We start from the raw sequence: 25,526 nt of genomic DNA, 5'->3' as shown, positions 1-25,526 counted from the left end.
CCCGGTAGTTCGGTCAACTTTGTTTGTCGAGGTGCAGTGGTGAAATTGGCCAGTCGGTAATCGTTGTTGCAATCGCCAGGAAGTGCCTAGCTCGGCCCCTCGGCCTGGGGGATAGACTGCTGGGATTGGATCAGGGGGTAAGGACAGCGGCTCCAGTTGGATGCGACCAGAACATCGAAGACCACGAGCAATGAGTGTCCTCCAACTCACTCTAACGGGGCTCTTCCGGAGTTTGACAGGTGGGAAAATCATTTGCTACGGGCACTGGCCGATCCACCACGGCCTTGCTGTCGTTCCATTATTCCCCCGGCAATCTCGCTGATTACTTTTAGGCTGATAACCAAGTACGGCTTCTTTGGGGTTAGAATGTTCGCTGTTCCAACTTTTTCCAGAACCCAGTTCGCGTGAGCCCCGCCAGCACCGCTGTTTCAAATGCACCCATAGCTTTCAACGTCGGGAGATGAGATGTCATGGCGAGAGAATGGAGCGAGCAGGGCAAATGAAAGGACGATGCAGAGTGATGCATCCATCCGTCATCGCATTGGCATTGGCATTGGCCTTGGCATTGGCATTGGCAAGTGGGCGGGCATGTCGTTGACCGGAGCTTTTCGAGTCTGTACCGTACCTGAGACCTGAGACCGAACCAATTCCCGACTTGAGGCTGAAAGAGGCCCAAGCCAAGCAACCAAGCGTGCAGCCAAGTCTCTTTCTAGGTGCAGCCGCGAATGCGCGATACTGTCCACTACTATTCGACGATCCTGATGATCCGATGAACGATGAACGATGAGCGATGAACCCGATTGTTCAGTGATGGATTCGCCAGACCAGATCACCGGCCCAATCCGGATTGGCCGTGTCGCTTGGCACTCTGCACGCTTTCGGTAGTTGGGGGGGCAGAATGGGGGCACCAGAACTGGCAATGAAACCTTGGAACTGTGGGTTGCATCCAGAATTGCCCGGCTAATCTTTGTTCTGTTGCAGCAGCACCACCCAGACTGGATCTGAACTGGATCTCTTCAGTGGGCGACTGCTCACCCATCCATCGGACGCCAAGTCCCGATGCGGCATGATCTGCAGTGTAATGCCGATACTGGTCACCAACAGCTGCCGTTCGAACTGTGGACGAGAACCTGGAAAAGAACGACACTGGAGTGCCCAAGCGATTCGAGCACCGACTGCCGGCAGAATATTTCCGTCTGCGTCGTCCATGGGACCACCATCTTGGGCAACGCTGCACGATTCATGAACCTCAGGTGACCGGCCAGAAGACGACCACGGACCCCCAGTCCACTGCCTCCTGGCCCCTGCCCCAGTCAACATTCGAGCGCTTCAGATAGGAAGAAGGACTGACGAGACTGGCCAAACTGACCGAACCCACCCCCGGTAGTGCTGGACAAAAGCCGGGTCCGCCTGGGATTCCCTGCTCATTCCGTCTGATGTGGTAAGTCCGACTTTGCATTCCACCAACCAGCGGGTTCGCCTACCCCTACCTAGCGGGCCGGCAATGCGACCCCCGTCCACCACTCTTACCTCTTTCCCGTGGACGTTAAGCTGGTTTGAGGTATATGCGAATCCACCCAAGGCCACGGGAGCGGGAATGGGAAGGACGGGCAGCGTCGCATCGAGTCAGGGAACTGGCACGACTCTGATGAGATCATTCGGGTGGTGGTGCACGCGGGAGGAGGAGGAGGAGGAAGAAGAAGAAGCGCGAGATGGGATATATAACCATGATCGTCTCCCCGTCGCTTATACCTTCTTTTTCACCTCACCATCCCAACCAGCTCCAGTCGATCACACACCCTTTCGTTTCGCTTCTCGCAATTACATTCTCTACACACACACACACACACACACACACACACCCGTTGTCACTACTTTCGCTAGCCGATCTTCACCAAAACATTCAAAATGGTCTCCTTCACCACCTTCATCACCGCCGTCTCGGCCGCCGCCGGCGTCATGGCCGCCCCCGCCGTCGAGGTCGAGACCCGCGACCTCGCCGAGCGCCAGACCCTGACCCAGAGCCAGACCGGCTTCAACAACGGCTTCTACTACTCCTTCTGGACCGACGGCCAGGGCTCCATCCAGTACAACAACGGCAACGCCGGCCAGTACAGCGTCAAGTGGGGCGGCAACAAGGGCAACTTTGTCGCCGGCAAGGGTTTCAACCCCGGTTCCGCCAGGTAAGCTCTCAACTCAACTACACTGATATCAGCCGATCTGGTTACTGACACACCCCAGAACCATCAACTACTCCGGCAGCTACACCCCCAACGGCAACAGCTACCTGTCCGTCTACGGCTGGAGCAAGAACCCGCTGGTCGAGTACTACATCGTCGAGAACTTCGGCACCTACAACCCCTCGTCGGGCGCCCAGAAGAAGGGCTCCGTCACCTGCGACGGCAGCAACTACGACATCTTCCAGAGCACGCGTACCAACGCCCCCTCCATCGAGGGCAACAAGAACTTCCAGCAGTACTGGTCCGTCCGCACCAACAAGCGCTCCTCCGGCTCCGTCAACACCGGCTGCCACTTCAACGCCTGGAAGCAGCACGGCATGAACCTCGGCACCTTCGACTACCAGATCGTCGCCACCGAGGGCTACTTCAGCTCCGGTGCCGCTTCCATCACCGTCTCCTAAGTCTAGTAGCGTCGCACGCGCTCAAGACTTGGAAGTGGTTGAGGAAGGAGCAGGTGGAGGATGAGGGGTTGATGACGATCGTGGCATTGGGTCATCATTTTTTTTTCAAAGGCCTGGAGCAAACATCGACGACAACGGGCAGTCAACCAGCAGGGTGTGAAATCTCTAGCTGGGTTGGCTGCTGTTGGGTCGGGCACGTAGGACCCGACGCCGCTGGTTGCGGACTTCGCGTATTAATTCTAAAGACGGGCAAACTGGTTCACCTGTACATAGCACCTGGGCTGCCTTTGTGTAAAAACTTCAACAAACCTTCTGGTTAGATTCGTGATACACAGGATCGCCGGTTTTCACCAAACTCTCAATGTCTTTCTCATGCCTTTCTCTCAAGTGAAATGTTTTAATAGGAAGGCTCGAGGTCAGCTGTCGTTGTAGGGACCAGGCCTCAATCATGTCCATAGGTTCCATTCCGACACCTTGCGCTCGCCGTGGCCCACGAGGAGTGCAAACTTGATGAACTCGTCGGGGTCTTTGGACTTGCCTATTGCTGCTGCCGTTGTGGACGGGGAGAACTGATTGTGCGCCTCCGCCATCTGCACCAGTCCGACATTGACCTCGGAGCAAATCCGGAGCCACTCCTGCGCCGACGCGGCATCCCACGGCCCTTTGCGGGTTGTCACCATCATGCCGCCCATGCACGGGATCAGTGCGCTTTGGTGTCGCACCATGAGGTACACGGCCTGGATGCCCGAGATGACGACCCAGGTGCGCCGTGCGCTCTCGGCCATGATCCAGGTCTGCCAAATCCGTTCGTCGCAGCTAAGCCTGGCAGTAAACGATGATGATGCATCTGCCGCTTTGGGGGAAGCGGTCACGGACTCGCCCAGGAACTCCGTCTGGCGGGCGCAGCATTGCACCATGCTACACATCCATCGGTACAGGACAGGGATGTGCCGCTCGGCCAGGCGGCACAATCGGACGTTTCCCTCTTCAAAGAGGCCGATGAGTTGGTAGACTAGCAGTGCGTGCACCCGGGCGATGTGCTCGAGGGGATCGTCAAGCGGCAAGCTGACCGTCAGATCCTGGGGCGAGGAAGGACGGTCCGACGGAACCACGCTGATCTTCAGGAGTGACAGCATCTTCTCCTCGATGGTGCGGTGGACCATCTGTTTCCGGGCGGGCGTTACCTCACCACACCGGTCCCGGAGGTGCAAGATGTTGCGGCCAGGTACGCGTCTTGCACACAGGTTGGGCAACGCGTCTTGTACAAGCGCGAGTGGATGAAAGGGTTCGATCCCGTGTGGACCCACGTCTGCAGCCAGGCCCGCGTCGTCTGGGCGTACGATTCCAGGTCGGCCTGGCTGTAGGTATGCGCGGCGGCGACCGTCGGGGGCATGGGACACGCGGTCCAGGTGTCGGGGCCGACGAACCAGGCCGTGGCTAGCTGGAACTCGGCGCGGCTGTCTAGGAGTAGAAACGACGCGATACCCGGATCCAGGTCGACACCATTCTGGAATAAGGTGCTGCTTGCTCCTCCCTCGTTCACTGTGAAGAATCCACCAGAGAAGGACGAAGATCCAAGCCCGCCCTCGTCCAGGTACTACGGCAGCTGATTATGCCCAGACGAGACGGCGGTGGGTAGCTGCGGCGACGTCAACGAATTACCGTGGTCCGCGACGAGTACGAAGGCACTGGGCTTCTCCGGGGGTAGGCGCACCGGACGCCTCGCTTGTGGCACCTCAGGCAGGCGGGCTTCTGCTTCCCGCATTTGCGCTTCGCCTTGGCGCAGGGCGTGCAGGCTGCGGTTACTGGGTGGGACATCGCGGCAGCTCGTCGCATGTTGGCCGTTGAGCTTTAATGTAAGACCTTTACCGATGTTTCGTTGCCCATGGAAGATCAAAGGTGCTGCATGGTCAGCCAGCGAGCTTACGTGACGTCGTTTGTGGCCGCGGCCGCTATCCTCATTGGGATAGGAGCTGGCGCCGCTGATTAATATAGACAGTGAGGGTGCTCAACATTGCCCCATTTAACTATTCTCCATTAGCAACGAAATGGCGGATTAATAATGTAGTATGAAGGGCATAGTTCGTGTGTACAGGCTGGCGGATACGATGTAATGGTTACGACTTGTGAATTTGAATCTGGTTGGAATGGAAACGACATTTCATACTACTGATGATTCAAACCCCTATTCTTGCGGATGTATCTATTGCTATAAATAAGATTGGATGCCCCGTCCCGTCTTTAGACGGTGTGACTCTCACCGCTCGATATTGTATTATGCAAAAGTCGGCTTATAGAGAAAATTTCCCCTTCTTCTGCCAAACCGTCAACAATGTAGCAGCGACCATCAAACAGTTAACGGTGTGAGACGTGACCAGTCCAGTGAGGGACCCGAACCGTCTTTGAGGGGGAGCACACAACTAGAACCTCGACAGATTGGTCGCCGGAACGTCCACGAAATACATCTTCCAGCTCATCCTTGAGCCGCGATGCCTTGTCGATGGTGGCACGCCCCATACCATACCGGACTTGGCCCTCCGGACACTCAGATTTGGGCCTGAGGGGGTAGTCCTCTAGGGCAATAAACCCATTTAGATGGGCCTTTCTGGGCACTGCTCCCACCTCGCTTCCGGTCGTCCCGCAGGAACAGGAATGGGGTTGATCTAGCCCGAACGACAGATTGGCTACGACGTAGACGCTCTTCAGAGCACATGTCTTCCGCAGCATGGCTTTGTCGAAGTCGGTAAGGACATAGCCCCAAAGCAAGCTGGTTTTGCTTATGCCGAGGGCCAGCTTCTGGATCCGCCAGAACCAGTGGTCCTGCCTCGGGGGATCGGGCTCCAGGTCTCCCAGGAAGGTGGGTTGGATGGGGAAAGTGTTCTGGTCGCGGCATTCGAAAGTGAAAACGTCAGTGGCGAAATGGGCCCAAATGTGGGAGGAGGAGACATAGCCCTGTCTGTATAAGCTACGACGGAGGGGGATGCGCTCGCTCGCTAGACCGTCGTTTGCGTAGACGCAATCATCGGCCCTGTCCGAGCCTGCGTTGGTGGCGTCATTGTTAATTTCGGTATTGGTCGTTGTATTGATGCAGTGGTAGGTGCGTGTCACACATTTGAGGTCAGTCCACTCTCCAGCGATGTTGTAATGGTTGGTCTCGAAGTAGTGGTGTCGCCCCAGCGAGTTGTCGAGATGATGGTGCAATATCTGCAGCCGCACTTCGGCTGGGAGCCTGGAGAATTGGGGGAATGACGGCTCGGAAGGCATTGTTGCCTGGATCTCAGCGGTTGTATAGCGACTTTACGAGTGTTTTGTGCCGTATGTTTGTGTGTTGAGTAATTGCGGGATATTGTGTTGGTGTGGAGGAGATTCAACGAGCTCGGTATGCTCAAGGCAAGGAATGACCAAGAAATATCCAAGGCCTGCTTTTAAGAACACTTTTCTACGTTGTGCCAGAGCCTGGGCAAAGTCAAAGTCGAGAAAGTTGTTGCAAAAGTTGGACCATCCCCTGAATAGACAAACTTACATCTCAGCCAGCTTTTACCAGTGGGCTGTGCAACTACATCTTCCATTGAGGCACTTCAAACGTTCCGATTCCCAGCCGTTGAATATACCAACCCAACCCTTGCTTTCTGAGCCAGCTCGGACCTTGAGATACAAACCACTTTCATTTCGGTGCGGGCGTGAGTAAGTAAACCAAGAGTGCTCAGTCCGAGGAAATGTCTTCTTCTCGGGCCTTCTCCATGGCAAGAAGTTCCTGCAGAGGGGGTATATCATCTAACATGCCATTCTCCAACCGATACCAGAGGATGCCACATGTGGGCTGCATCGCTGCTTCGGGGCGGAGCGCCCGGGTTGGAGTCACGATGAGATTGCAGACGGTATCATATGTCTCGGGAATAAGCTCCTCGTCCAAGACCTGGCAGTCATGCACCACGGCCGCAGTCATGGTGTCTTGATGAACGACCTTGAGGGTATACAGCATGGCCCATTCGAGATCGAAGAAACCGTGGCCCTTACCGAAGCGGATGCCGTTGTGGTTGATGGCGCCCGTACCCGTCACCATGAAGCCGACCTGTAAGTCCAGGCTGGCAATCTCGGCCAGCGACACGGACTGACCGACCTTCTCGAGCCCGTCGAGGGTCGACGCGTACCTGTACAGCTCCGGCTGGATGACGGCGGGATCGAGCAGCCAGAATCCCCGACGGATGCCGTAAGTGGTGATCAGGACCTTGATGCCGGCCTGTAGGGTCTTCTCGCGCAGGTACTCCAGGCAGTTGTCGGGGGGTGATAAAGACGGTGGAGCAGCTGCTGTAGCTCGGCATGGCGAGCAGCTGGTCGGCGGCGGCCTGGGAGCCGACGAAATCGGCAATGAAGCTGGAGAAGTCATAGTGGAAGCGCGAGTCCGGGTAGGCGACCTTGCGGAGTTCCTGCCATACCTGGGCCCTGATGGCTTCCTTGTGCGAGAGTACCATCTTGTGTATTGTCGTATCTGGGTCGGTGACGTCGGTGACGTCCCAAGCCGATTGTTGCGAGCTTAAAAGGTTCTTAATCAAGGTGATTGGTTAATGGTCTCCTTTGTGAACGATGCCTTCTCATTGGGTGTGTCGTCGGTGAACAAGACGTGACCAAAATAAATATCCTAAAGGGTCTTAAAAGGGGAGCGGAGCTGTTTCCGCTCTGCTCTGATCAAGCTTACCTAATTCTAATTGTATTAAGGGTGCACCCACCATCACCCACCATCACGGTTCACCATTAACCACACTCTCGTTCAGCCAATCCACGATGACTTGCACGCGACTACGGTCTTGAAATTCACAATTCCGATTGAAATACGCCATTGCGACTGGCTTCCGATTGCACCCATTCAATTATCTCCTGACTTGGATGGGCGAGGGAGAATGGCGCCCTCGAAGCGCAAGCGTCCCCAAGACGAAAACCCAGCCGAGGCCGAGTCCGCAACGCGCCGAACCACCCGTCACAGCCATCCCGTAACACTGCAGCCCGAGCTGGAGCCCGAGAAACAGCTGCGAAGCCGTCGCGTACGCTCCGATACCCATGAGGCGTTAGAGTCCGCCTCCCCGCCTTCTGCCGCTACAGCCGCTGCCCCGATCACCAAGACTTACGTGACGAGACCACGCGACACTAAGACATCGACATCATCGGACCCTGACACAGCCGCTGCTGCCCCACGGCCCAAGGTCGCAAATGCCACCATCACCAACCGACGAACCCGAAGGCGCAGCGCCGTCGACGACCATGCCGAGTCTGCAGACCAATCCCAATCCTCGATTGAACACCAGAGCGAGGGCAAGGAGAACCTCCAGCCTGCGCGCCAGACCGATTCGAAACACGTTGCTGCCACAACTGCGCAACCACAACGACGCTCTCCTGTCCCGCCCCACTCCCGGCCACGCGCCTCTGCGCCCAAATCGCCCGTCAGTCTCGACAATCCCGTCGCGGCGTATCGAGGAGCCGGTACCTCGATGATAACGCCGAAGCGCCGTCTGTCGATCCAGCCCAAAAAGCCGCCGCCGACGCCACGGTCCGATCGGAACATCGACCGGGTCGTGCTGGGCGACATCTCGTTCCGCGCTTGGTACCCGTCCTACTACGGCAAAGACGTGCTGGGCGACGCCTCCGTCACGTCGGGCGGCAAGGCCAACCCCGGCGGCGGCGGGGCCAAGATCGGCGGCGGGAAGAAGGACAAGGAGGTGCTGCTGGACAGGCTCTTTGTGTGCCCTTCTTGTTTCAAGTACTCCAAGGAAGAGGGCAAGTGGCGCAGGCACCTTAGTGGCTGCTTGCCCAAGGCTTGGGTGCCGGGTGACAAGATCTACGTACATGCCAAGGAGAGCAGATCCTCCCAAGGTACGGGTGGCGCGGATGCCAGGCGCAATCGCAAGATGAAGAAAGAGGATGGTGATGGAGGCCCTGCTCAGGTCATGGAGGGCGAGTGGAGTGTCTGGGAGGTGGATGGCGAGAATGAACCAGTAAGTTTGAAGGTCCTGTCGCTCTTCTCTACGTACGATACTGACCTGCCCACCAGTTATTTTGCCAGAACCTGTCGCTCTTCGCCAAGCTCTTTCTGGACAACAAGTCGGTCTTTTTCGATGTCGCTGGTTTCAACTACTTCCTCCTGGTCTACACGCCACCTCCCACGGCAGCAACAACAAGGTCCGAAGTAGCCGATTCCGAAGAAGAACAGCAGCCAGGAGAAGAGGCAGCGCCACCGCCTTCTCCACCTCGCCCACAGGTTGTCGGCTTCTTCTCGAAGGAGAAGCTTTCTTGGGACAACAATAACCTGGCTTGCATCCTTGTATTTCCCCCTGGCAGCGGAAGGGTCTCGGTGCCCTGCTCATGGGCATCTCGTACGAGATCTCGCGCCGCGAGAAGGTGCTGGGCGGGCCCGAGAAGCCCATTTCGGAGCTGGGCAAGAAGGGCTACAAGCGGTTCTGGGCCGGCGAGATATGCCGCTGGCTCCTGAGCCTGGGACAGTCACAGGACAACAATGGTAGCAGAAGCGGGAAAGAAGAAGAGATGATTGTGGATGTGGACGAGTGCAGCAGAGCTACGTGGATAGCACCCGAGGACTGTCTGGTGGTTATACGCGACATGGGCATCATGGTCATTGAGGATGAGACAGGAGCAACGAAGAGCGCCTCCCACAGTCCCGTCGCCGAAGGACGAGAGGAAGAGACGACGGAGCCGCTGGAAGAGGCGGGCAAAAAGCCCATCTCCCGAATCCAGATCGACAAGGAGGATGTGAGGAGATGGGTCAAGGCCAATCGGATTGATATGGAGAGGGCCTGTGACCCGGACGGCTTCGTGGAGGGATACGCGATCAAGTCGGTCGAGGAGGAGGGGGAGGAAGAGGAAGAGGAGGAATAGCGAATGCTGGCTTTTTTACTGCATACCTACCTATTGTACGATGTAGCCACTGGCTTCTGTTGCCGAAGCATCTTTCTAAGCAAAATGATACCCCGTATGTTCAGCCTCAAGCTGCCATAAGATAAAAAGGGCCTTTATCTTGATCGACGGGCTTTTGAGCCAGCCAGCCCACGCATCACAGCGACGGTAATGTGGCTACCCTGCTTGACCAGAGGCACCGACCTCAGCATATCGATCCATTCAATCAATTGCATACCATGCGTATAAGCAGCCATGTTCAAAACAACCTTGGATATTGAATCAGGTTGGACTGTTTGAGCCTCCTTCCGGTGTAGCGAGGGCGAGGTACAGACTCAGCCCCACCGTGGCCGTGGGGTGGGTGACTGACTAAGCGGGGGGCGGAGTTACTCTGGCACCGATTTTGCTGCGAGGTGCCGAGCGAGATGCAGCAGCCATTGAACGAGCCCGAAAAACTTCAAAGTTCACGGTAGGCAAGTTGATGGGCAGCTTGATCGTGTCAAGCAAGCCAATCCGTCAATCGCATTCGTCGCCATGATCATCAGGGAGTTTGGTCTTCGCCAGGGTGAGTTCTCCCAATTCAATTGCTGCCAATGTCTGTCAAGCAATCCTAACGCACCTCCTCTGCAGGCCGCAACGCTCTGGCGGCGCCTCTTCGCCGCGGACAGCAGTGCCTGCGAGCCCTGTCGACAGAAACCTCGGGCACCCCCGTCGCGACCGCCGACCCCGCCGTCGAAGCCGCCCTGCAGACCAACCCCGAGAATCCCACAGTCCCCTCCCTCTTCGCCCGGACAGCCAAGCCCACCCGGCGCCGGCCCGTGGCCCCCGACACCACCAAGGCCGACTGGGAGACGGCCCAGCAGATGCGACACAACCTGCGCAACGTCGGCGCCCAGGTCGAGCACCGCTACAGCCCCTCGGACGTCTTCCGCAACCCCCGGGCCCCAAGGACGTCACCCTCGAGCTCCTCATGGCCTCCCAGGCCCACATGGGCCACCACGCCTCCGTCTGGAACCCGGCCAACGCCCGCTACATCTACGGCATCCGCCAGGGCATCCACATCATCTCGCTTGAGCAGACGGCCGCGCATCTGCGTCGCGCCGCCCGCGTCGTCGAGGAAGTCGCCTACCACGGCGGCCTGATCCTGTTTGTCGGCACCCGCCCCGGCCAGACCCAGATCGTCACCCAGGCGGCGCGCCTCGCCAAGGCCTGCCACCTCTTCACCAAGTGGACGCCGGGCACCATCACCAACAGCGACAAGATCCTGCCCGGCATCCCGGTCGAAATCGTCAACGAACACGATCAGCCCATCGGCGGCTTCAACCAGCACCTGATGGACAGGCGGGCGCTGGTGCCCGACCTGGTCGTGTGCCTCAACCCGCTCGAGAACTTCACGATGCTGCGCGAGTGCAGCCAGGCCAATGTTCCGACGATTGGTATCGTCGACACCAACACCGAGCCCACGTGGGTGACGTACGCGATCCCGGCCAACGATGACAGGTAAGCTAGCCCCATTTCCAGGTATTCCTCGGCTCTCTTTCAGGTACTAATCCGAATTTCTAGTTTGCGCTGCTTGGCCGTCATTGGCAGCGTCCTGGGCCGTGCGGGAGAAGCCGGCCAGAAGCGCCGTATGGAGGACGCCAAGAACGGCAAGGTGACCTGGGACACGCCGTCCGAGATCAAGCAGTTCATGGAGATCCAGCAGAAGCGAGCACGGTGGGCCAAGCGCGCCGCCGACGAAGAGGCGGCGGCCAGTGACACGAGCGGAGGCCTCAACGGCAACTCCTCCGGCGGCGGTGCCACCAAGGACAGCGAGGTGTTCGACGAATCCATGCAGGAGTTGCAGATGGAGGTGGACGCTGCCAATGCGGATGATGTGAGCCCGCAGCTGAGGAAGATGGCGCGCCGGACGGATTAGAAGACTAGCAAAGGTCAAAAAACAAGCAAAAGAATTACGGCTCTGTCTCGGTGAGTGGGTGAGTGAGTGATACCCTGTAAAGTCTGGGCAACTGTTGTACGATGTGTATAATCTAGATGTACAAAAATAGATCTGGAATAACCAACGGTAGCCTCTTGTATGTCTAGCTTCTAGTGCTTGGGTGATCCCGGATACCCCTCGCCATGGGTTTCCCCTTTCTGGGCACGTTTTGATTGGGCTAGATGTTGAATACTGAATTCGCACCACCTCTGCATGTCATGCATAGCCCACTACGACGCTGTTCACGAGCCGTTATTTTGTCTCAAATCCGGGTCTTCGGTACGGAAGAGAGATAGATTACTTCAAAACGAGGGAATAGTGCCGCTCTACTCTCCCTTCACAGGAGGTGACCGGACCCTGGGCCTTTTGTATTGACTTATCTTGTGACGCTTGTGTATGGGTAGGTGAGCACACACGGGACATCACAGATTTCTCATGGACTCCCGTCTACGGGGTTAGCTGTTTATATTTAAGGTAAACTTGTCAACAGGCCAGGGCCGCCTGCCCTTCACTGTATATTCGGCTGAATACTTTAGCTGAGAACAGTAACCCGAGGGTCATTGCTTTTGTCTTTGGCGAACATATCTTACAATGGTCGTCAGTTCCTGTTATGTTAGTGGAAGAGAGCCCAGTGGTGGGTTTGGCTGAGGGATATCGTTTTGTAGCCCCTGTGATAACAATTTCCGTTTCTTTGTCTAACTTTAGCTGGCTCTTCCATACTTTTGGTCCAGTCCAGTTTACTATTGTACCTGTACCTGCGTAGACAGACACAGAAACATCGAGACGGAGTACGACAAGCATAGAGCTCAGACAATCCTATATATTATACATCAAGACGCTTTTATATGCAATCATTTATACACCTGATGCGCACAAGTATCGTGGGCGGCCAGCTGCCTTAGGGTGACAACTGCGCCCGTTAACATGGGCCACAACGCTGAATGCTACACCCTGCAACTGCTAATTACTTTACTATTCACCTTTGAATCCAAACAAGAGTCACCGAGCGCTGGTTCGGTTCGGCCTGTAGATAAAAAGTGGTACCACGATATTGATATCTCCCAAAGGTCCCGCCGACCCCAGCCTCACAAGTGATACTTTAACTTTTCTTTTGTCCTTGTGCTTTCCGACTCATACCAGCGCAGGCTAGCAGAAGCAAGTGACTCAAAACCGAGCAAACCCAACACATATCGACTCAAAAAAGAAGGTATTATACCCTGAAACCCCCCAGACTCTACAAACAAGTCAACATTTACGACTCTCACAAGTGATACACACCGTAGAGCGAAGACACACGATCTGAAATCTCTTTTGTCATGCAACTTCAAAACACGGAAGTCTTCACAGACAACCAATAGTTTTACAGGGCATTAGGGAAAGGCAATCTGATTGCGTAGCTGTTGAGATCTGATCAGACCTCAACCCCTATAAAGGGGTGAACTAGACGAAAGCGATAATATATTCTATCAATTGTATGGGCACCATTTCGACAACCGCCGACTCTGTCGTTGCATGCCTCGCCACCGATGTAATCTTCAGCCCCGCTTTGGCGGCCAGCTCGCCAAACGCCTTCTCGCTGCGCACCTTGCCGCCAATGTTCAAGATGAACATGTCGACGGTGCTGGTGTAGGCGCTCGGCTGCTCCGGACGCAAATACTCGGCAATCAGCACGCTCGAGTCCGCGGTGCAGGCGGCGCGCACATTCCTCAGGATCTGCAGGGCCTCGTGGTCGGATCAGTCGTTCAGGACGCGGCGGATGTAGTATACGAGCGCGCCCTTGGTGGGTTGTTCGCCGAAGATGCTGCTTCCAATCTTCTGCACTGGGCCAAGAACAGCTGAATGCTTGTGCTCTTGCCTATGGGATTGAATGTACATTTGGCGGTGAGGGCTAGGCCCCTCAGAGGATGGTCCACGAGTGCAGGCATGGGTTTCTTAGTCGCCTGGCTACAGAAGATGGAGATGATCACCAAAACACCGACAGACGGAGGGATAACAGCGAACCAGTATCAGGGATAAGCACATGCGTTTGTTTATTTCGCTTTGCCAGCCTGGGTAGTATGCCGCTAACTGATCGACCTAATATTGCATGACGTACCAAACTATTCTGCCCTTTCGGGGGCTCTTCACTACTTGCCCACCGTAGCTATTGCGGAGTCCGCACACTCCGCTACACGGTAAGTGCCGGGTTTGATATTCACAATCTCCTGGTCTGGTCTCCGGTTTTCCTTGTTCCACATGATAGCGGTGAATCCCGGTGCCAAGGCGGTCCCCGTCCCGCCAAGTATGAAATGTACATCGCTTGAGAGTCTCGGCCACGTTTCGTTTCAGTGGCTCCCGAGACCCTACTACTATGAACACGACTCAGGAGCTTTGTGGCCCCACAACCCGAGATACTTCACTGTCCAGTCCAGGGCTCGTCGCTGCCACGATGTGCTGCCTGCCAAAGTCACCAAGATCGTAAAGTGCTCGGATGATGTGATGGGCTATGGACAGACGGAGATCAAGTCCGATTTACCATGCAACACGGTCAAAATGTCCTTGTGGGACCGAATCCAAAGCCGCCTCATCTTCCAAAGCGGTACAGGCTTCATACTATTCATGCACCCGTCCCCCCATCGCAACACGAACCACACTCGACGGCCAAACCGCCATAATCAGCGGCTCCAAGACTGGCCTAGGGCTGGAAGCCGCGCGGCAGCTCCTCCGTTTGGGTCTTTCCCGGCTCATCCTCGCCGTCCGGTCCCGAGCCAAAGGCCACGTCGCCGCAGAAGCCCTCGGCCATGAGTTTCCCGCAAACCCAAATCGAGGTCTGGATCCTCGACATGGAAGATCCCAAATCCGTTTCGGCATTGGCCGCGAAGTGTCAGACGTTGGGTAGGATCGATATCGTCATCCTCAACGCCGGCGTGCAGAACAGGGACCGCGTCGTCTCGGCCAAGACGGGGAACGAGCAGACATTCCAGGTCAGCTACCTCTCGACCGTCATGCTGGCCGTGCTGCTCCTGCCGATCCTGAAAGCGAAAGGGGGACTGGCGGGGAAGCCGGCTCGGCTCACGGTAGTGACGTCGACGAGTGCGTATTTTGCGGACTTTGATCAAGAGAAACCGATTCTGCCACAGTTTGACGAGAGGTACGACGTCACCAAGTGGTACGCGCGTGAGAAGCTGCTGCGGATGATGGTAGTGAGACGGCTGGCGGCGCGGGTGAGCTCCGATGAGGTGGTTATTAACACGGTCTGTCCGGGGCTTGTGGGAGGTACGGGTATTTGGCGGACCTTGAACACGAATACGGTCTTTAGGTACATGCTGTCGGCCTACTTCGCGTTGTCTGGGAGGAAATTGGCCGAGGGGGGCCAGCACGTACGTTCACGCCGTCGTAGTCGCGGGTCGGGAAAGCCATGGGGCCTTCTTGAGTGAGTGGGGAGTTCGCCCGTAAGTGGTCATTCGCGGCACGGAGCCGACGGCGGCTGGGTAGATACGCAGGGTCTCGTCCAGGATGGCCGTCAACTACTTTCAAAAAGCCGGGAAAGGGGGAGGAGGTTCGTCATACGCAAGGGCAGTCGTTTCGAGTACGCTGTTCACGACGGCCTCATCCACATCCCGCGCATCGGCCCCCAGAAGACTGTCAACCAGACCCTCGCCGACCGCGCCAAACTCCCCGACAAGCTCAGCTTCACGCTGGGCGAAGCCGACCACCCCAAGCCGTGCATCAACCTGACCATCAAGCAGCCCGGCCTACTCGACACGCTCTACTACACCGAGACCGCCGCACCCAACATCGATAGGCAACCCGGCGAAGCCGAGATCGAAGTCGCCGCCGCCTCCCTCAACTTCCGCGACGTCGTGATGGCGTTGGGCCAAGTCCCCGGCGACTGTCGATTACCTGGCGCTCATAAGATCTCCATGGCGAGCAACCCCTCCCTGTACCCAATTGACATCACCCACTGAAACCCGTCTGGTCCCCGCCGCTAGTCAGGCACCGATGCACGATGCACTAAAGTCCAGTAGGGGGCATCGGGGAATAAGCATTAGCGCAGGACAACCGCTGGTGCTGGAGTGCCAAAGTACGTACAGTGGACGCTACCTACCTACATACTTACCTGTAGTCGACCAACACGGATTGATGGTTTTGTTGACGTTGGCAGAAACACAGCCAAAGCCCCTCAGAAGCAACAATAAGATGCAACCCCTACTGGCTGCCCCCCTCCTGATTGACCCCTCCTGATTTCAGATGATTCTAGAGCCCCTGAGCAACAACAATAGTATATAAAGGGGGTTAAATTTTACTCGTCTCTTAATTAAAGTAGATTAATCTCTTCCTCTTTTTTTCCTCTTTTTACCACTATTAATATAACTAAAGAAGCTCGTATTGCGTAGGCGGTCTAAGCCGTGCTGGCCGGTGAAAGCATTAACCGTGCGGCTAAAGACTATAACGTTAACAAGGGTACCCTTCGCAACCGAATTAAAGAGAACTTTAATAAAAAAGAGAAATATAAAGCTTTATAGTTATTCACCTTTGCCGAAAAGACTTTTTTAACTAAATAGGCCTTTTTTAGGCTAGCCTAAGCTACGCATTAACGTACCGGCTATTTCGTATATACGTTTAGCGTATTCTCCTTGTAAAAAAGGTCGATCACCTTATCGGTAAATAATAGGTACACCGTTTTTTAAAACGTTATTCGGCCTTTAAAACTATACGTGCTAAAACAATGGATTTCTAGCGTTTCGTATACATATTAAACGGGGCTATACGAGGGTTTTTTAATCGGCTTAACATTATTATTATTAATAATATACCCCCTCGATTTAAATTTAACGCCGATAAAATAGGAACTACGATAACGATAAAGGAAGGTATTATAATAATCGAACTTGCCGCTTATAAGTCGTTAATACGTAATAATGTCGCTAACCGCGAGTAAGTAATTGTCTTAGAGTATATTAGTATTTTCGGAGAGTTTCTACCTCTTTTAATTAACTTTAAAAGCTAATCGGTACAGTAGTAATAGTTCCCTTAAAATAACGATAAGGTTAACTGCCCTTATAAAGGCTAAGCCTTTAAAGCTTCCCTTAAAGGGTAAACTTTTAACCCTATTATTTTAAAATAACTGAAAAAGATATTTATTCCCCTTACCTAGTTTAATAACTTCGAGTAATAAAGGTTATTAATTTTAAACGGCCACGGTAATTATATTAATAAAAACTTTATATTAGCGGCCTTAAAAGCTAAAGTCTAGCTCCTTTATTTATTATTATATAATAGCTATATTCTCTAGCCTTTAAATATTAATTGTTTTAGGGTGTTAAAAAGGAGGTTGCGAAAAGAGCTCGATTTAGTTTACGCTATTATTAATAATAGCTACGTTAAAAAGGGAAACTTTTTTCGCGTTTAAAATAGAGTTCGAAAAGTTGCCTTTATCCTTAACACTATTATTAATAGTTAGTTAATATTAGGGCTTTAGCCGATTAATATAAATAAACCGATAAATAATAAGCTTAAAAAGGCTATTATATTTCGAATTATCGACGACGTTAATAAAACCGAGGATGCACGCCGGCCTATTTAAAAGGGGCTAGGGTAAATAGTGACACTTAAGACCAGCCGGCAGGTTAAAGATTTGGCGATGGCGGTATTTGGTAAGGAGGTAATATACTCTAATGCTACTAAGAGGCAGCTGTGGACGAAGCTCGGTAAGAGTGTTAATAATTTAACGGCCCGGATCGGCCGGTTGGAGCAGGAAAAGGCCGGTCTGGAGGCAGATCTAAATAAAACAAGGGCTCAGAAGAGGAGGAAGGTCGATGAGGACCCCAATGAGGGCTTTGTTTATATGGTAAACATTAGGGAGGTTCAAGAGGACGTCAGAGAAGGAAGGCCAAGGAAAAGGCCGAAAAGGGGCGCCGGTGAAGTGGTGGAAATTGATGCAAATCGAGCTGGTGGTGAGGGTGACTTTATTGTAGTGCGCACGAGCCGAAACAGACCTTAAAATGCAGTGTGTGTTGCTTAATTGACCTATCTATTGCTGTTGTTGTTGATTTTTACATCTATTTTAGGGGGGTCAGTGAAGGGGGGGGCAGCCAGTAGGGGTTGCATCTTACTGGACAGCCAACCCCGCGTTCAGGTCACCAGCTTCGGCCTTCTGATTCGGCAACAGCAGATGACGTAAGTTGTGTAGAACACAGGGTAGTGTCACACCCCAGGCGCGTCTGCAACCAGTCTGCAACCGGCGGAAGCATCGGGAACGTCATATTATTGATATGCACCATATATTGGCCTTTTCTTGGTCGACGCCCCACGACAACCTTTACCGCACCAGACTTCATCGCATTTCTTCCTCCATCATGATGTTCTCTTCTCGAAACAGCCAAGACGAGACCCCACAAAACGACAATGTGGAAATACGTCTTGCTATCATCTCTCCTGGCTACCAGGGCTGTTTCCACGGCCCTCGGAAAGCGGGACAGTGGAAACATTTACACGGGCGGAGACCTGTCGGGGTGCGGTCGGCCCGCCAACATCTCGTCGTCGTCCCTCCCGCACTTGGTCACGAGCGGCGGCATGGTGCGTACCTACACCGTGCACCTACCGAGTAACTATTCGTCGACGCAACAGTACCCGGTCCTGGTCGGCTACCACGGCCACCCGGGCATCGGGCTGTATCTGGAACTGGACAGCCGGCTGGACGAGTTCGCGCCCGACAAGATCGTCGTCTACCCCAACGGCGTCGACCAGGCCTGGGCGGGCGCCAACTACTCGAAAACGACAGTCCCGCAGGACCTGCAGTTCACCGCAGACCTGCTGGCCGACGTGCGGACGCGTTACTGCGTCGATAGCGCGCGCGTCTACGCGACGGGCATGTCCAACGGCGCCGGCTTCGTCGGGGCTCTTGCTTGCAACGATACCGTCGGGGGCGAGTTCGCGGCTTTCGCGCCCGTCGCGGGGGCCTACTACACCGATGCTCACGGCCCCGATGACGACGGGTGCAAGCCCGCGCGGGACCTGACGCCCATCCTTGAGTTTCATGGTGGAGCAGATGAGAGCGTGTTCTACGACGGCGGGCAGGGTGAAGGCGGATACGAGCCCCCGATCGCCGACTGGTAAATATTCTCTTCCACTCGGTGTCTATGCTTTACTTGCATGCCTGTCTTCAATCATGCCTGACATTTCTACAGGCTCTCGTGGTGGGCGGACCGCAACGACTGCCAGACGCCGCCGGAACAACAGGACGGCAGCAACAACACGGTGCACCACCTGATGTGGACGTGCCGAGGTGCCCGAGGGGTCCTGCAGCACTACAAGGTTGACACGATGAGTATGCTTTACCGCGAAATCCCCTTGTCTAATGTGATATGTATACAGCACTGACAGCTCTTTTACTGCGGCAGAGCACGTCTGGCCGTCCACCGATCCCAACTTCTCCCAGTTGGCGGCGGGCGATGTTCCCACGCACATCCAAGCCAGCCAGATCATGCAGGGATTCTTCCGCAGTTATACGAGGCCCTCGGCGGACTCTGGCACGAAGGGGAATGCGTCCTCTCCCGTGGCTAGATCGAAGACTTGCAGAGTTCGCTCACTACACCATGGCTGGATGATGGTTCTCAATGCCGCCACTATCGCTGCCTTAACCTCACATCTAATGTAACATACTATTCTCAGGGGTCATGACCAAGCGAATGACAGACAACGGTATTGACTCATATTCTCCTGACCTCCCCCAGGAGTTCGGATGGAAACAGGTTGGATTGGGCCTTTGTAGCGTGGAACTTGTGTTTTCCCCCAGCATTAGACGAAGAGTCAACTGTCGAAACCACTTTGCCCGAATGTGGACTGATTCTGCGAGCCAAGGAGGGAATGTCTTGGGTATAGGACCAAAGTTCATCCGAACTCACGGCGTCGCAGAATAGGCCCGCCAAGCGCGTCTAGACTTGAATTGTTTGCATATACGGAACTCAAATACCTTGGCCGATTGGCCCCCATCGCCTGTTTGCTATATAATTGCCCGGCTACCCCGTCCACGAGTCGACAGCCTCCGACCCGGCATGGACCCAATGTCTCACACAACCGGTCATTTTTGGTGCTTATCTTGATAGACTCTCTAACTACATATTTCCCCTGAATGCCATGATGATGGCCGGACTAACCTGTGTAGATCAAGCGGCGATGGCGGGGGTGCCCGTGATGGTTGTCTGGTGCGGGGAATCCCGGGAGCCTGCATAAGTGTGTCGCATTCTGTAATCTCGCGGCCCCCTAGCCCACTAGACCCCGGTAAAGTTTATCTAGAGTGTTCATTTATGCAACTGGGTGGCTGGTGCCGGTTGGCTCTCTCTCCTATTTGGCAGCCGGGTATAAATCGACATCAGACCCCCAATATCTCTCGGACTGGATCTGAGTCTCCACGCATCCTACCTGCTGGATCCGTGCCAAAGACCGGTCAAGAAGTCCGCCATCTGCCCCGTACTTCAAGTCAACAGATCGCCATGGTCGGTGCCAATCTGACCGTCCGGCTGGCAACCTATGCCGCCGTGCTTGGACAGCTCGTCCCAGGTGTGGTCTCTGCTCCTGCAGATGAGCCCTCCACCGCAGCACTGGCATACCCCAGGCAGAAAGGACCCGGCTATGACTACACCGGCTTCGAGACCAACCAGACCGTCCGCGCCGCGGCCGTCGTCGAGCAGTTTCGGTTTGCCTGGAACGCCTACTACACCCAGGCCTTCCCCCACGACTCGCTGCGGCCGCTGTACGGCAACTACTCCGACGACCGCAACGGCTGGGGCGCGACGGCCGTCGACGGGCTGGACACGGCCATCATCATGGAGCAGACGGACATCGTCAACACGATCCTGGACTACATCCCCACCATCGACTTCACCAAGACCAACACCCCGGAGCCCAGTGTCGTCAGCCTGTTCGAGACCAACATCCGCTATCTCGGCGGTTTGCTGTCCTCGTACAATCTGCTCAAGGGGCCCTTCAGCCACTTGAAGGTCAACGCCACCAAGGTCGAGACGCTGCTGAGCCAGGCCAAGACCCTGGCCGACACCCTGAAATTCGCCTTCAACACGACCTCGGGCATCCCCGTGGGCTCCCTCTTCATCGAGAACCGGACATTTTCCGACGCCGCCAAGATGGCCGACGGCACCCAGACGGCCGGCCTGGCCGAGATGGGCACTCTCGTGCTCGAGTGGCAGCACCTCTCGGACCTCACCGGCGACCCCCAGTACGGCGAGCTGGCCCAGAAGACTGAGAGCTACTGGCTGACGCCCTCGTCCGAGGTCTGGCCCGGCCTGACGGGCGGCAACTTCAGCGTCGAGACGGGCGCGATCCTGGACCAGTACGGCGGCTGGGTCTCGGGCAACGACTCGGCCTACGAGTACCTCGTCAAGATGTACGTCTACGACCCGGAAAAGTACGCCAAGTACGGAGAGCGCTTCACTTTGGCGGCCGACTCGACCATCGCGCACCTCCTGTCGCACCCGACGTCGCGTCCGGACCTCACCATGGCGACGGCCTTCAGCGGCACGCAGCAAGTCAACTACAGCGAATCTTTGGCCTGTTTCATCGGCAGCGCTTTCATCCTCGGCAGCACGGCCCTCGACCGCCCCGACTGGCTGCCCTACGGTCTGAACTTCAGCGAATGGTGCGCCAACGGGTACCGGCAGACCGCGGCGGGCATAGGCCCGGCCCTGTACCTCTGGGACGTGGACCAGCTCAAATCCAACCCCGAGTACGCCAATCAGACGGCCTACTACGAACGCGCGGGCTACTACCTGCAGGACTACTACACCGCGGCCGGCCAGGCCCCCGAGGCCGTCGAGAGCTGGTACTACGCGCACCAGTGGACGGGCGACGCGTACTGGCGCGATGTGGCCTGGGCCTACACGCTGGCTCAGAACCGCACCATGCGCGTGCCGGGTGGGTTCGGGTCCATCAGCAACGTCCTGAAGGAGGACGGCGGCGGTATCCGGGGAAGCATCATGCAGAGCTTCATGCTGGCCGAGACGCTCAAGTACCAGTACCTCATCCAGGCGGAGAACAAGGGCGAGTGGGACGTTGGGTTCGAGAAGGCGCCGGGCAGCGGCGAACATAAAAACTACTTCGTGTACAATACCGAGGCGCATCCGTTCAAAGTCCAGGCCAAGACTCCAGTTTGAAGGGTGCTTATCTTGACAGTTGCTGCCAAATCACGGACAATGGTCGCGTACTCAGGTAGCAAGTGGAAACTAGGCCGAATTAACTCTAATTATAATGAAAGACAGGATGAAGTGAACTCTAATTCAAATTCCTACGCCAATATTGACCTCCTGCCCATCCTATCCTCGTAAAATCCTCGGAATTGACCATCCCAATGGATATCTCTTGAACAAGCACATTGATTGGCTAGTTTGTTCGTACGACTGCGGGCTCAGCCCGCAAGAACGACTACCCGAGATGGAAAGCGATCACGACGAGAAGTGCCGCTGGCTCTGGTCGACTGTTAGCTGTTGGTGGCAAGTCACATTGCGTGCTACGTTGTGTTACAGTGCTTCTGGTTACGCGCTGCACAGTATTGCGACTAGAAAAGACCCCTGACTTTTCATGTATGTGATGCGGCAAGCCTAGTATCATCCGCTTATGCATGCCGCCGAAATATGTAGGTCGCCACTTTGGGTAAATATCACAGTGCGTGACATGGACTCCTATTCGGGTCTACATTTCAGGCTAGGACGGGATATGGCATTACGCTGCGACGGTAGAATACGCCCTTGTACATATGTCGGCGCACGGGATCTAGTTTAGAGGGTGTTTACATCTTTGATCGATGTTCAGTGCCAAAGAAGGATACTTGGATCTTTACACATTCGCTCCCGGGTGAGACTGAGAGCTACTATTGTATTTGCGATAACCATCTTCAAGTATTATGCCCGAAAACCCCGAAGCTCATTATGAATGTTGCGACGAAGCCAGCGTTCTCGGCGGCATTCGGTCCCGAGGAGGAAGAGTCCTTTACAGACGCCAAAGAGTTTCCCGGACTAGGTGGACTGGCCTCTGACGTCTTTGATAGTTCCGAAGGCTCAGAGGAAGCTTTCGAAAGCGATGATGGAGAGGAAGCTATCGACCAGCTGTTAACAAGTCTTGTCTGAGCCGTTCTACCGTCTGGCGAAACCCAACCATTGGTCAGTGGGGAACAATGCGAGGGGCTCGTGAGGGAGAACCTCGAGTTGCTTGAGGTGACGGCTGGGTATGATGGGAATTTTCTCCATCGCCTTATTTACAGCCTACCCTCAGCGGAGGGTAGCCGGTTATCGCACGGCAGAGAGCGTCCGATGGTATATAAAGTGCTGTCTAAAGGAAAGAAAGAAAGGACAAAAGAAAAAGGTGCTACCGTGCTAATAAATACACAAATGAAATGCTAAGCGTAGCGCGCTAGGCGCGTCAAGGGGCGACCCCCTGTCTCCATCCTACTGCGACAGTACCCCCATCCATTAGGTACGAAATTGCACACCGACGGGATATGAGGTTGCCTGCGTTACACAGCCATAACACACTTCGATTACAGCCATCGCCTGTAGCACGTACCGCGTAATCGCTCCGCCCTTCCCCTGGGCGAATATCTGTTAAATTCAGTGCGAGACACCAACTGGCTGACCATCAATGAGGCCAAAACTTGAGAGCAGAACATGCTGATCGGAAGATTCATCCGGTGCCAATACGAAACCGACGCTTTATGGGTAGCATCACTGCAAGCAGCCTTGCGAATATAATCGAAGACGAAACCAAACTGGGGCGGTTCTGCTGACCAAGTAATATTAATTCTTAACTCTACAAACTTCTACCATATTCCCATCTCTCTGAGCCAGCCATTTACACTCAGTATTAATTGAAGGATAATGTATAAATACCAATTCCTTATGCTTAGGGCCCTAACCAGTTCTTCGAACGAGCTCGCAATCAAAGTATCTCTAGAGATACATCAACAGAGGGAGCATGAAACAAAAACCCACCAGGCCGTATACCCAGGATACTGATACCTCGATACACCACATGTGGCCGACCAAGTTGGCACGCGAAGACCGCACTGGCGAAATCTAGGCCGCAGCGCCGGATTTCTCCAAGGATTCACAACTGCCATACCCCCCGTCAAGGGCTCAGATGCTTCGAACATCAACATTGACCACCTTCGGGACACTCGCCTTTACGGTTGGAGTGGATGTGACGACCCCCACTTCTACCAGACCTGAGACACCTGCCACGAGTTCAACAAGTTAGTCACCCCGGAAGGTGCCAACGAGAATATAGATTAGAACAGCTAAACCGTGTAGTTGTCCTTTGGGACCGGGGAGCAAAGAGACATGACAGCTACCCGGAAAGGTCACGAACCATTTCCAGCAGATCTACCAGGCTGCCGACGCGAGGTGGACCTATAGCTGGACCGACTACAAGCCGCCACGAGAGGCCTTTAGCTGAAGCTGGCTCTGGAACGAGGCTACTTGTAGCGGAGCCGATGGCTCGGGCGACCCCGACAACCTCTGCCAGGAACGCGCCGGCAACCCAACACGCATATGACCCCTGAACAAGCCCGATGCTCCACCGGTGGCGGTCACGGAAAGTCCCGGAAGATACACTTCCGACATCTGCAATACCTCTCCCGCATTACCATTCGCACGCCACCACAGGCCGCTGCTCCACGAACCCCGTGATCCTCGTCGAAAGGTTCCGGCAGTAAACATCACCTTCCCTTTCCTTGCGGAAATCCGCATGCTCCTTACAACTGTACGCCTTGTCACCGCACCACAGCGCGCCCGCATTGCCCTTGCCGTCGCTCTTGTACTGGCACATGCCATCCTGCGTCTTGAAGTCGAACGTGCCACTCGGTAAGTGCGCCTTGATAAGCTGGCTGATGCCGGTGGCGGGGGCCTCGGCGACGGGCGCCGGGTCGACCTGGCAGACGGACGAGGTGCCGAAGTCCACCGAAAAGAAGAGGAACTTCATGCGGTCGTAGAAGTCATTGTCGTTGAGCATGCCGTGCCGGCTGTTCTCGGGGATGATGTTGAACGCCTTGGTCGGCTTAGCGGGCTCGGGCTGCTATTGGGGCGGGTCCACCTCTGGATCGTCGGTGGGTATTTCGCCGTCGCGGCGCAGGGAGGCGTTGGGGATGCCGTAGGGGGCTTCGAAGTACTTCAGACTCGCGTGCCACGCATAGGCATTGGCTATATCTTTTTTTTCTTCTTTTTTAGCCTTATATATAGATTCAGATTTAGCTAAGGGCGAGAGGTATGCTTAGGTTTAGGGTATGTGTTTAGGTATGGGTTAGGGGTTCATGGGTTAGGGGGAACTAACCATTGAGGTGTGTACGAGCTCCCTGCTTCATACTCTCCGCCATTATCTGAACCCACCAAACTCCGTAAACCTTGTCTCTCCGGACGGGAGCATGCGCGCTAAAGATTTAGTCCGTGATGATAACTTTAGTTCAACCAAGTCAGCAAAAGGCCACAAGAGCCGAGAAATGGGCCATCTTGTGGATCAACAGCCTCGCCTTGCCTCCCATAACGTCCGCGTTGTGCTGGTTGGTCTTGTCGTTGTCGAGGTTCTTTTTCATCTTGGCGAGGTGCTCCTGGCCGGGCTCGGAGAAGAGCGGGCAGAGGACGACGGCGGACCCGTTCGTACCCGGAGCCATTGGAGAGGGCGTACTCGCCGAGTTGCTTGCCGTTTATCTCCGGTTCGATCTTGCTTTCGTTGTTTGTGGAAAGTACGTCTCGGGCTGTTGGAGACTGAAGTTCACTTGCGTGCCCTTGAGCACGAACGTCTTTCAGAGTATCGCGCAGGTTCAGGTCAGCGTTGAGGCCGACGTTGGCATTGGCTGCGGCATTGAAGATGACTAATAAGATAGTAACACCACTTCCGTGGTAGCTGCTTACATAGTGCTCGGCAGTGGCAGCAAAGAGGCCCTGGGTCATGTTTAATTGGATCGGCGTCCTCCTTGTATCGATCCAAATTGTGTGATGTTGAGCCATCTTTGACCTAACTCAG

The 25,526-nt window shown here is 55.0% G+C and overlaps 12 protein-coding genes across 12 annotated transcripts; 7 read left to right on the top strand and 5 right to left on the bottom strand.

Moving 5' to 3' along the window:
* Positions 1-1,908: 1,908 nt before the first annotated feature.
* Positions 1,909-2,641, top strand: PG986_014015 (glycoside hydrolase family 11 protein; the record flags this gene model as incomplete). The annotated part of the gene is made up of 2 exons (XM_066850237.1): positions 1,909-2,183; positions 2,242-2,641. 2 exons carry the CDS (start codon positions 1,909-1,911, stop codon positions 2,639-2,641), a joined length of 675 nt encoding a protein of 224 aa, XP_066694380.1.
* Positions 2,642-3,087: 446 nt separating this feature from the next.
* On the bottom strand, positions 3,088-4,459 carry PG986_014014 (uncharacterized protein; the record flags this gene model as incomplete). The annotated part of the gene is made up of 3 exons (XM_066850236.1): positions 3,088-3,804; positions 3,831-4,238; positions 4,304-4,459. 3 exons carry the CDS (start codon positions 4,457-4,459, stop codon positions 3,088-3,090), a joined length of 1,281 nt encoding a protein of 426 aa, XP_066694379.1.
* A 537-nt stretch (positions 4,460-4,996) lies between these two features.
* On the bottom strand, positions 4,997-5,905 carry PG986_014013 (uncharacterized protein; the record flags this gene model as incomplete). Its single annotated transcript, XM_066850235.1, has 1 exon — positions 4,997-5,905. One exon carries the CDS (start codon positions 5,903-5,905, stop codon positions 4,997-4,999), a length of 909 nt encoding a protein of 302 aa, XP_066694378.1.
* A 439-nt stretch (positions 5,906-6,344) lies between these two features.
* On the bottom strand, positions 6,345-7,113 carry PG986_014012 (uncharacterized protein; the record flags this gene model as incomplete). Its single annotated transcript, XM_066850234.1, has 2 exons — positions 6,345-6,905; positions 6,937-7,113. 2 exons carry the CDS (start codon positions 7,111-7,113, stop codon positions 6,345-6,347), a joined length of 738 nt encoding a protein of 245 aa, XP_066694377.1.
* Positions 7,114-7,539: 426 nt separating this feature from the next.
* PG986_014011 (uncharacterized protein) lies at positions 7,540-9,526 on the top strand (the record flags this gene model as incomplete). Its single annotated transcript, XM_066850233.1, is given in 3 exon segments — positions 7,540-8,628; positions 8,685-8,954; positions 8,972-9,526. 3 exon segments carry the CDS (start codon positions 7,540-7,542, stop codon positions 9,524-9,526), a joined length of 1,914 nt encoding a protein of 637 aa, XP_066694376.1.
* A 552-nt stretch (positions 9,527-10,078) lies between these two features.
* Positions 10,079-11,462, top strand: PG986_014010 (mitochondrial 37S ribosomal protein uS2m; the record flags this gene model as incomplete). The annotated part of the gene is made up of 4 exons (XM_066850232.1): positions 10,079-10,109; positions 10,175-10,467; positions 10,494-11,044; positions 11,108-11,462. The coding sequence occupies 4 exons, from the start codon at positions 10,079-10,081 to the stop codon at positions 11,460-11,462; spliced, it is 1,230 nt and encodes a 409-aa protein (XP_066694375.1).
* A 1,500-nt stretch (positions 11,463-12,962) lies between these two features.
* On the bottom strand, positions 12,963-13,397 carry PG986_014009 (uncharacterized protein; the record flags this gene model as incomplete). The annotated part of the gene is made up of 2 exons (XM_066850231.1): positions 12,963-13,235; positions 13,290-13,397. The coding sequence occupies 2 exons, from the start codon at positions 13,395-13,397 to the stop codon at positions 12,963-12,965; spliced, it is 381 nt and encodes a 126-aa protein (XP_066694374.1).
* A 905-nt stretch (positions 13,398-14,302) lies between these two features.
* On the top strand, positions 14,303-15,469 carry PG986_014008 (uncharacterized protein; the record flags this gene model as incomplete). The annotated part of the gene is made up of 2 exons (XM_066850230.1): positions 14,303-14,777; positions 14,979-15,469. 2 exons carry the CDS (start codon positions 14,303-14,305, stop codon positions 15,467-15,469), a joined length of 966 nt encoding a protein of 321 aa, XP_066694373.1.
* Positions 15,470-17,909: 2,440 nt separating this feature from the next.
* Positions 17,910-19,161, top strand: PG986_014007 (uncharacterized protein; the record flags this gene model as incomplete). Its single annotated transcript, XM_066850229.1, has 3 exons — positions 17,910-18,616; positions 18,692-18,831; positions 18,905-19,161. 3 exons carry the CDS (start codon positions 17,910-17,912, stop codon positions 19,159-19,161), a joined length of 1,104 nt encoding a protein of 367 aa, XP_066694372.1.
* An 835-nt stretch (positions 19,162-19,996) lies between these two features.
* On the top strand, positions 19,997-21,670 carry PG986_014006 (glycoside hydrolase family 47 protein; the record flags this gene model as incomplete). Its single annotated transcript, XM_066850228.1, has 1 exon — positions 19,997-21,670. One exon carries the CDS (start codon positions 19,997-19,999, stop codon positions 21,668-21,670), a length of 1,674 nt encoding a protein of 557 aa, XP_066694371.1.
* A 771-nt stretch (positions 21,671-22,441) lies between these two features.
* Positions 22,442-23,737, top strand: PG986_014005 (uncharacterized protein; the record flags this gene model as incomplete). Its single annotated transcript, XM_066850227.1, has 2 exons — positions 22,442-22,628; positions 23,589-23,737. The coding sequence occupies 2 exons, from the start codon at positions 22,442-22,444 to the stop codon at positions 23,735-23,737; spliced, it is 336 nt and encodes a 111-aa protein (XP_066694370.1).
* A 412-nt stretch (positions 23,738-24,149) lies between these two features.
* PG986_014004 (uncharacterized protein) lies at positions 24,150-25,453 on the bottom strand (the record flags this gene model as incomplete). Its single annotated transcript, XM_066850226.1, has 2 exons — positions 24,150-24,528; positions 25,164-25,453. 2 exons carry the CDS (start codon positions 25,451-25,453, stop codon positions 24,150-24,152), a joined length of 669 nt encoding a protein of 222 aa, XP_066694369.1.
* Between the last annotated feature and the right edge of the window lie 73 nt (positions 25,454-25,526).

Source organism: Apiospora aurea, assembly GCF_038362705.1.
Source record: "Apiospora aurea strain CBS 24483 chromosome Unknown utg000009l_segment0_segment0, whole genome shotgun sequence".
NCBI classification, from domain to species: domain Eukaryota; kingdom Fungi; phylum Ascomycota; class Sordariomycetes; order Amphisphaeriales; family Apiosporaceae; genus Apiospora; species Apiospora aurea.
This window is presented reverse-complemented; position numbering and strand designations above follow the sequence as displayed.